Here is a 10,870-nt window from a genome sequence, read left to right as displayed (position 1 = left end):
CTAAAGAGGTTAGAGAAAGCCTTGAACACATTATGACACACCTAAGTTCTTCTTCATCATCACTGATCAGCTATGCATAAGCCTACATCACATTAAATACTGAAATACTAGAAAGGAACACTTTTAACATAAGATATAAGACAAGGATGACTACTGTCATCAGTAACATTTTTATGCATGTTCTCACCAAGACAAAAAGTACAAAAAGCAATTCAATACTAATATGGGAAAGAAGCAAACAGATGAAACATTACTTATTTCAGAGAATTTTAAACAGATGAAGAGCTTCAGTAGCATTAATTCAATATCAATACATATTTCAGGAAATATACTCTATTTCAAGGACTAGATAAAAACTAGAAATAAAATGGTGAATAAGAAGTTTTCAGTCTAGTGAGTGAAGACAGACAAGAAATAATTGCTTTATAATATGGTTAAAAGCAGTATAAAGAGTAAAAACAGAGTTTCATGGTAATAAGAAGGCCAGCTAAACTCTTTCTTTGTAAGTGGATCAGGAAAAGGCTTCCCAGAAGATGTTAAGACAAAATAGAGCCCTGTAGAGCAAAAATGTATAGAAGGATGGATCTTTCTGGACAGCAGAATTGTTGTTTTAGAAGTGTAGGATGATTGCGTCACACTGTAAAGAAATTAATGTGGCTGAAACTGGAGAAGAATAAGAAATCTTTTTTGAAAAGATTTCTGAAAAATTTTTGGAAAATAATTTTGAAAAATTATCATGTTTCAATCATAAAAGGAATTTAGACTTTTCCCAGAAAACAGTGGGCAATGATAAAAGTGTTACAAACAGTGAAATGGCCTTATTAAATTTTGTCTCAGAAATGCATTCAAAAGTTAAAATACATGTTTAGGAGTAATCTAGCTGACAAATGCTGTGACCACAACTAGAATAGTGGCAGTGAGGTTGAAGGAAAAAGCTGGATTCTGGAGACAATAAGGCCATGGAACACATGGGCCTGGAGAGGGGCAGGCAATGAGAAAAACAGTCAAACTCCATGACAGATGGTGGTACATCCACTGAAATAGGGAACACAGAGGGCAAAGGACTATAATGTAAAGATGCAAGTTGTAAACGTAAAGATGATAAATTCTGTTTTGACCATATTGAGTTTGAGGTGCCTGTGCAATGTTCCACTGGAAAAGCCCCATATGCAAGCTGGTGTTCAGAAAGATGTGGAGCGGAGAGGCAGAAGTGTGAGCCATCAGTGCATGCAAGAGAAGCTAATTCTAGCCCTTGGGGTTAGAGATAATCACTTAAGGTAATAGGTAAGACAATTCCCTCCTTTTCCCACTACTAGTGGACCCAGTGAAACAAAAACATTTTTAAACATTTTTATTAACCCGTTTATGTTGTATAGGTAGAAGTGATGAACAAGTGACTTTAGAGCCCGTAATTTAAATGTTGGCACAGTCAGCATAAGGTAGGATTGTCTGCATCAGTCAGTTATTCTTTCCTGAGATTTGCTAACTAAGGTTGAGTAAATCATTGCATTTTGGAGTGTGGGATCTTAGCATAGAAGAATTTTCCCTAGGAACACATAACTGAAAAGATTCCTTTCTATATATATTCTTACCTGTTGAACATGATGTGAATTTTCTTTAGAGGTAGGGAAACGGATTAGCATACACTGGTTTAAGGATTCTGTCATTATTATATCTTATGAGGAAGGAGAATAACAATGAGTTAGATACTGTTCAGGGCAAGACAAATGAGGTGTTTCTGGTCTATGGCCAATTATTATTAATTCACTTAACAATTATTTTATAGTGGTTACTGTAAGCCAGGCATTTGGTTAAAAATATAGGATTCAATTTGGCTTCTAGGAGATCATAGTCTATTATTTAAGTAGAAAATAGATTTAAGAGTAATAGTTCCCCTCAACTAGCTGCTTCATCAGCTGAATTACAGAGGCACGCTTAGTTAATACTAAGAATTTTAATAAGCACGATAGGAAATCAATCTCTAATGTCAAAGAACTAAGAGGTCAATTGCCTTCAAAGAAACAAAAAAGTTAATTTAATCAAGATTTCTCTCATTTTGAACCTTTGTCTGGAACATTTTGAACAGTATCTTTGGCCCCTTTCTCCTTTTTACTGTGGTGCTATTCCTCATAGGCCTTGTTTGGGGAGATGGTGATTGGCTTGGACATGGTTTTCCAGGAAGTGGCTGGTGATTTTTACTACATATAAACTCAAGCCAGGAGACCCCTGGAGGCAGCCGGTGGTAACTAAGTACCTTAGTGGACACACAGCCTGAGACGGTAGATGTGGTAGACTCTTTCAGAGGATGAGGAGGTAAAGGGGGTGTAGTGGAAGAGGAAGAGGAAGAAGAGGACGATGAGGAAGAAGATGAGGGGAGTAGGAACTGCGACTGAGGGTTACTACTTTCCTTAACATAGAGCAGCCAGTCTATAGCCTGGGGCTGTTGGCTTATAGCTTGGTTTTCAGGGGCTACTGTCGGCCATGTTTTCTTCACATTAGCCTCCTTGGTGATATCAGGTTCAGATGTAGGGAAAAATTTTGATATCTTCCCAATTCCTCCAAAGTGTTCTTCAGGGACTTCATCAGGCTGATTTTCTTTCACAGGGAATGAAAAAGAAGTCTCTGGTAGGGAGAGGATAAAAACTAGTTTCACCTCTATTTCTCCCTCAGGAGTGGCCTCAGGTGCTGGGCTGACAAATAGTGTTGCAGCACGAGGGTCTTTCCTTCCTGTAAGATGGTTACACTGAGATTTTATGCAGGAGGCACAAGCTAAACAAACCATATAACTTGATGAAAGGCGGGGTCCAGGATGAGGATTTGCCCTTCCCCTCATCCTTCGAAAGAGAATCTGCCTACAGAGATCCCTCTGGATTCTGGTCTTGGAGAGAGAATTGACAATTTTATTTACAACATCATCAGGGACCGTTCCACCTTTGATAATGCAGGGATGAATATAACCTAAAGTCCATTGAATTTCCTTATTTGGTTCTGTCTTTTCATAAAGACCAAAACTGCTTTTACTCTGGAGCCTGGAGCCCAATGTTAAAGCAGCTATGTTCCTGATGCAGTGTTTGGAGCTTAATAATGATGGACCTGAGATATTTGGTTTGGGATGGGGTGAGGGAAGATCTGTGGCCTTGTGTTTGTCACTTAGTGAAGTGGTGTTCTGAAATTTTGAGTGACACACTGGTGAACCCAGGGTCCTGAAGTTACGATCAAGTGTTTTGGGCTGGAACAATGGCAAACTCTTTGACTGATGCATAGAATGTGGTAAAGGTGATTTCCTTTCTTTTGAGTTGGACAACGTTAATCTCAGAACACTGGAGTTAGAGCTCAATACAGGTGTTGTCTGAGGTCTGGAATCAGGTAACGATTAGCTCAGAGTCATCTGACTGGGCTCCAAAGAAGGTGATGTCTGAACCAAGTCGTGTTTGAGGTGTAGAGTTGAATGATGGTGAGGTCAAACATCTTTGATTGCGCTCTAACAAAGAGTGTCAAAGGCTATCCAATGAAGACGCTTTCTGAGGCTTGGACTCGGGTAACGCTGAGCTAAAGGCTCTTTGATTAGGTCCCAAAGATGACAATGTCCATAGGTAGTCTGGGGAAGGAGTTTCTTGATGTTAGAGGGCATATAATGATGAACTTGACACCCTTCGATTAGACTTCGGTGAAGGTGATATCCAGCAAAGGTCTAGGGAAGATGTATTCTGAGGATTGGGAAAGGGTAATTGTGAGCTCCAGGCTGTCTGATTGGGCTCTGGCAATGATGTCTTGGTGAGGTCAAGTGAAGATGTGATCTGAGGTTTGGCGTGGGACAACGGTGAGCTCAAGCCTCTCTTATTAGGCCACAGGGAGTTCTCTGGTGGAGGTGTAGTGAAGGTGTGGCCTGATATTTGGAGTGAGATAATGGTGATTTCAGAACCCTGTTATAGAGGTCCCGTGAAATTGTGTCCTGACACTTGGCAGAGGGCGATATTGAGCATCTCTGTACCTTCTGGTTAGAGTCTAGGGGATGCACTGCAGGGTTATTACTATGGGATTCTACTCTGACCACAGATTGGTTATTGGGTTGCTTTTGTTTTTCATCTGTGTGTTGAGGTGTTAATGAGCTGCTTGTGGCCAGTTGGTAAGAGCGTTCTAATGGCACAAACTGTTGATCATAGTATGCTAGTGGCACCAACTTGTGCTAGTCTAGAGGTCTTTCTGAAAGCAGTTGTCTTGCAGGGATGTTTTAGTAACTGATAGAGTCTTTTAGCTGGATTCCATGGACAACAAATACTTTTAAATAAAAAACTTAGGTAGTTTCTATCATCTATCATGTAATCTTTTTGTTAATTCCTAAATATTATAGAGCGTTTCAAAATTGAGGTGTAAATGAGGTTGAAAAAAGTGTCACCAGTTGAGATTCTTCTCTGTCTTCTCTTTAGAGTTTTTTCCTCTTGAGGAAATAATGCCTGTTAACAAAAGAGTGAAGAAGGTTCAGAAGAGATCCTGATAGGGATATTAATTTTCTCAAACAATTTGTAGTGACTAGAGAACTACTCTGTGTGTAACTTTTGAATTAAACTTTCTAAATTCTCAATTGCCCATCTGTAAAATAGGTAAACATAATGTTTAATTTATTGGGCTAAAGACTAAATAATATATCTAAAATGTGTAACAGTGCCCAAGATATAAGAGATGCTCAATAAAAGGTAATAGCTATTTTCGGTACTCTTTCAATGATTGCTTTAGTGTAAAAAAAAAAAAAAAGTCTGTGATAAGTTTATTGCATGAAATAAGAGAATCTTAAAGAAAGTGAAATGGAAGTTCTGATATGTTAGTTTTCAATTTAGATTCAATTACCCATCATTACCACCTTTTAGCTTACTTCCAAAAGACCATAATTCTAGTTGAATGTCTATTGCATACTTTCAGTCTTAGTCTTATTTGTCACTATTGCAGCTTTTGAAACTGTTGATCACTACCTTTTCAAACAATGTTCTTCATTCATGTCCATTATTTCTCTCTACTCTGATTCTCTCATTCATTCTCTTATTTCTCTATAGATCTTCACTGAATTCTTTTCTTTTGTTCTCACCTCAGAGTAGTTCTCAGACTTACATCGCCAGTTCTGTCCTATTTTCACTTTATTCCTAAGGAATCACATTAGTTACATTTAGGATTTAAAAATGAACTATAGAAAGTTTATAAAAAACAGAACCTTCTATCTGGTCAAAAGCAATACAAGCATTTACTACTCAGGAAACACAGCTATGGTGCTTCTTAAAAAGCAGCACATGGGTTTCCCTGCTGACGCAGTGGTTGAGAGTCCACCTGCCGATGCAGGGGACACGGGTTCGTGCCCCAGTCCGGGAAGATCCCATATGCCGCAGAGCAGCTGGGCCTGTGAGCCATGGCCGCTGAGCCTGTGCGTCCAGAGCCTGTGCTCCGCAACGGGAAAAGCCACAACAGTGAGAGGCCCGCGTACCACAAAAAAAAAAAAAAAAGCAACACATGGTTTAACATGACACTATTTCAGTGCATTTTTCATGGTCAAGGGTCTGTTCTTCAGGTTTTAAGGCTAAAACACACTATACGACAAAAAACCCAAGAGTAATTCCAACTGATGCAGGGATTAGCCAATTAGAACACTGACTTTAAGGCCCTTGAAGAATGAGAGCTATCAGAATTTGGTTTCATGGTTATTTCTATGCTTCAGTAACTTACTAATCCAATTTCTGATGGACAACTTTATTCCTCATATATGCCAACTTATCCACTTATTTACTATCAATTCTACTACTGCTAGAATTTTTTCCCTTATGTTAAGGTGTCTTTCCACATATTTAATCTTATTTACATTTATTTAAAAATATATCTTATTAGTATCTTAATTCACTTGTTTTCAAGTGTTGAGTCATTCTTAGTGGAATTCTCCAAGTATCAACAATATTATTTACACACCAATGACTTCCTAATTTTTTTGTATCTAGTCCTGGTTTTCTCTTTAGCTTTGAAATTCTATTTCCAATTAATCATCAGACTTCTCTATCCAAAATTCCCCAAAACAATTCAGGCACAAAACATAAAAATCAGTAAGTTATTTCTCCTTATAAAGAAATCATCTTTTTGTATATCTTCTCTCTCGGTTCTTAAAACCTAGTCATCTAATTCAAAATCTTTGAAAACACCCTGGACAGCTTCACTTTCTAAAATGATTTAGAAACCAGGACCTGTTGGTTTTATCTCTTTCATACTTTAATTCATCTTTTTTCTATCCAATTCCACTATTTCAGTTTATACCATAGGCATATCTCAGGTAAACTAATGTATTATTATATTAACCTCTACATATCTTTCCCCCATAACCTCACTCACTCTCTTCCCTCTCCTCTGTCACACATCCAAAGCAAACTCTTGCTGGTGAGACATAGTTACTCCTCACCCAAAGATTTTCTTCATTTTGCTTCTGCCGGCATGAATAATAACGACTGAAGTTACTTGCTGGCTTTGTGTGGTGTGTTTTGACATCCAATACTTTAAAAGGAGGGGGGGGCTTCCCTGGTGGCGCAGTGGTTGGGAGTCCGCCTGCTGATGCAGGGGACGCGGGTTCGTGCCCCGGTCCGGGAGGATCCCACGTGTCGCGGAGCGGCTGGGCCCGTGAGCCATGGCCGCTGAGCCTGCGCGTCCGGAGCCTGTGCTCCGCGACGGGAGAGGCCGCGGCGGTGAGAGGCCCGCGTACCGCAAAAAAAAAAAAAAAAAAAGGAGGGGGAATGGCACATCCTCCTATATATGTGTGGCACTCTAACAAACTTCTAGATACTAATAATAGAGTAACTCCATGATCTTGATGTAAGGAAAGATTTCTTAAAAGAACATAAAAAGGCTTCAAGATGGCAGAAGAGTAAGACGTGAAGATCACCTTCCTCCCCAAAAATACATCAGAAATACATCTACATGTGGAACAACTCCTACAGAACACCTACTGAACACTGGCAGAAGACCTCAGACCTCCCAAAAGGCAAGAAAATCCCCACATACCTGCACAGGGCTAAAGAAAAAGAAAAAACAGAGACAAAAGAATAGGGACGGGACCTGCACCAGTGGGAGGGAGCTGTGAAGGAGGAAAGGTTTCCACACACTAGGAAGCCCTTTCACTGGCGAAGATGAGCATGGCGGAAGGGGGAAGCTTCGGAGTCGCGGAGGAGAGCACAGCAACAGGGGTGCGGAGGGCAAAGCGGGGAGATTCCCGCACAGAGGATCAGTGCCAACCAGCACTCACCAGCCCGAGAGGCTTGTCTGCTCCCCCACCAGGGCGGGCGGGGGCTGGGAGCTGAGGCTCGGGCTTCAGTTGGAGCGCAGGGAGAGGACTGGCGGCGTGAACACAGCCTGAAGGGGTTAGTGCGCCACGGCTAGCCGGGAGGGAATCCGGGGAAAAGGTCTGCAGCTGCCGAACAGGCAAGAGACTTTTTCTTCCCTCTTTGTTTCCTGGTGCGCGAGGAGAAGGGTTTAAGAGCGCTGCTTAAAGGAGCTCCAGAGACGGGCGCGAGCCGCGGCTATCAGTGCAGACCCCAGAGACGGGCATAAGATGCTAAGTCTGCTGCTGCTGCCACCAAGAAGCCTGTGTGTGAACACAGGTCACTCTCCACACCTCCCCTCCCAGGAGCCTGTGCAGCCCGCCACTGCCAGGGACCCGTGATCCAGGGACAACTTCCCCGGGAGAACGCATGGCACGCCTCAGGCTGGTGCAACGTCAAGCTGGCCTCTGCTGCCGCAGCCTCGCCCCACATCCGTACCCCTCCCTCCCCCGGCCTGAGTGAGCCAGAGCCCCCGAATCAGCTGCTCTTTTAACCCCCTCCTGTCTGAGCAAAGAAGAACCGCCCTCAGGTAACCTACACGCAGAAGCGGGGCCAAATCCAAAGCTGAACCCTGGGAGCTGTGTAAACAAAGAATAGAAAGGGAAATCCCTCCCAGCAGCCTCAGGAGCAGCAGATTAAATCTCCACAATCAACTTCATGTACCCTGCATCTGTGGAATATCTGAATAGACAACGAATCATCCCAAATTGAGGAGGTGGACTTTGGGAGCAACAATACATATATTTTTTTCCCTTTTTCTTTTTTTGTGAGTGTGTATGTGTATGCTTCTGTGTGTAATTTTGTCTGTATAGCTTTGCTTTTACCATTTGTCCTAGGGTTCTGTCTGTCCGGTTTTTTGTTTTGTTTTGTTTTTTTAGTATAGTTTTTAGCGTTTGTTATCATTGGTGGATTTGTTCTTTGGTTTGGTTGTTCTCTTCTTTCTTTCTTTTTTTTTATTACTTTAAAAAATTTTTTTAATATTTATTTTAATTATTTTATTTTATTTTATCAATTTCTTTCTTTCTTTCTTTCTTTCATTCTTTCGTTCTTTCTTTCGTTCTTTCTCCCTTTTATTCTGAGCCATGTGGAGGACAGGCTCTTGGTGCTCCAGCCAGGCGTCAGGGCTGTGCCTCTGAGGTGGGAGAGCCAAGTTCAGGGCATTGTTCTACTAGAGACCTCCCAGCTCCATGTAATATCAAATGGAGAAAATCTCCCAGAGATCTCCATCTCAACACCAGCACCCAGCTCCACTCAACGACCAGCAGGCTCCAGTGCTGGACACCCTATGACAAACAACTAGCAAGACAGGAACACAACCCCACCCATTAGTAGAGAGGCTGCCTAAAATCATAATAAGGCCACAGACACCCCGAAACACACCATCAGACGTGACACCAGAAAGAAGATCCAGCCTCATCCACCAGAACACAGGCACTAGTCCCCTCCACCAGGAAGCCAACAAAACCCACTGAACCAACCTTAGCCACTGAGGGCAGACACCAAAAACGATGGGAATTACGAACCTGCAGCCTGCAAAAACGAGACCCCAAACACAGTAAGTTAAGCAAAATGAGAAGACAGAGAAACACACAGCAGATGAAGGAGCAAGGTAAAAACCCACCAGAACTAATGAAAGAAGAGGAAATAGGCAGTCTACCTGAAAAAGAATTCAGAATAATGATAGTAAAGATGATCCAAAATCTTGGAAATAGAATGGAGAAAATATAAGAAATGTTTAACAAGGACCTACAAGAACTTTTCTTGCCTCTTTGTTTCCTGGTGCATGAGGAGAGGGGATTAAGAGTGCCACTTAAAGGAGCTCCAGAGATGGGCGTGAGCTGCGGCTATCAGTGCAAACCCCAGAGACAGGCATGAGATGCTAAGGCTGCTGCTGAAGCCACCAAGAAGCCTGTGTGCATGAACAGGAATTATCTATCTTGGAAATAGAATGGAGAAAATACAAGAAACGTTTAACAAGGACCTAGAAGAACTAAAGAGCAAACAAACAGTGATGAATAACACAATAAATGAAATCAAAAATTCTCTAGAAGGGGTCAATAGCAGAACAACTGAGGCAGAAGAACGGATAAGTGACCTGGAAGATAAAATAGTGGAAATAACTACCTCAGAGCAGAATAAAGAAAAAAGAATGAAAAGAATTGAGGACAGTCTCAGAGACCTCTGGGACAACATTAAACATACCAACATTCAAATGATAGGGGTCCCAGAAGAAGAAGAGAAAAAGAAAGGGAGTGAGAAAATATTTGAAGAGATTATAGTTGAAAACTTCCCAAATATGGGAAAGGAAATAGTCAAGTCCAGGAAGCACAGAGAGTCCCATACAGGATAAATCCAAGGAGAAACACACCAAGACACATATTAATCAAACTGTCAAAAATTAAATACAGGGCTTCTCTGGTGGTGCAGTTGTTGAGAGACCGCCTGCCGATGCAGGAGACATGGGTTTGTGCCCCAGTCTGGGAAGATCCCACATGCCGCAGAGCAGCTGGGCCTGTGAGCCATGGCCGCTGAGCCTGTGCGTCCAGAGCCTGTGCTCTGCAACGGGGGAGGCCACAACAGTGAGAGGCCCGTGTACAGAAAAAAAAAAAATTAAATACAAAGAAAAAATATTAAAAGCAACAAGGGAAAAACAACAAATAACATACATGGGAATCCCCATAAGGTTAACAGCTGATCTTTCAGTAGAAACTCTCCAAGCCAGAAGGGAGTGGCAGGACATATTTAAACTGATGAAGGGGAAAAACCTACAACCAAGATTACTTTACCTAGCAAGGATCTCATTCAGATTTGACAGAGAAATTAAAAGCTTTACAGACAAGCAAAAGCTAAGAGAATTCAGCACCACCAAACCAGCTTTACAACAAATGCTAAAGGAACTTCTCTAGGCAGGAAACACAAGAGAAGGAAAAGACCTACAATAACAAACCCAAAACAATTAAGAAAATGGGAATAGGAACATACATATCGATAATTACCTTAAATGTAAATGGATTAAATGCTCCAACCAAAATACATAGATTGGCTGAATGGATACAAAAACAAGACCCGTATATATGCTGTCTACAAGAGACCCACTTCAGACCTAGGGACATATACAGACTGAAAATGAGTGGATGGAAAAAGATATTCCATGCAAATGGAAATCAAAAGAAAACTGGAGTAGCAATTCTCATATCTGACAAAATAGACTTTAAAACAAAGACTATTACAAGAGACAAAGAAGGACACTACATAATGATCAAGGGATCAATCCAAGAAGAAGATATAACAATTTTAACTATTTATGCACCACAAATAGGAGGACCTCAATACATAAGGCAAATGCTAGCAGCCATAAAAGGGGAAAATGACAGTAACACAATCATAGTAGGGGATTTTAACACCCCACTTTCACCAATGGACAGATCATCCAAAATAAAAATAAATAAGGAAACACAAGCTTTGAATGATACATTAAAAAAGAAGGACCTTCAATATAATTCTTTTTTTTTTTTTTTTTTGCGGTACGC

The 10,870-nt window shown here is 41.2% G+C and overlaps 1 protein-coding gene across 1 annotated transcript in view; it reads right to left on the bottom strand.

Moving 5' to 3' along the window:
- Positions 1-2,035: 2,035 nt before the first annotated feature.
- CSNK2A2IP (casein kinase 2 subunit alpha' interacting protein) overlaps positions 2,036-10,870 on the bottom strand; it is a 66,600-nt gene continuing 57,765 nt past the window's right edge. The window contains 3 exon segments of the mRNA XM_030861087.2: positions 2,036-3,428; positions 3,430-3,856; positions 3,859-4,186. Of these exon segments, the coding sequence (XP_030716947.2) occupies positions 2,036-3,428; positions 3,430-3,856; positions 3,859-4,186 (2,148 nt within the window).

This window comes from Globicephala melas, chromosome 4 (assembly GCF_963455315.2).
Source record: "Globicephala melas chromosome 4, mGloMel1.2, whole genome shotgun sequence".
NCBI lineage: Eukaryota > Metazoa > Chordata > Mammalia > Artiodactyla > Delphinidae > Globicephala > Globicephala melas.
The sequence above is the reverse complement of the archived record's forward strand: the minus strand, read 5'-3'. Positions and strand labels throughout refer to the sequence as shown.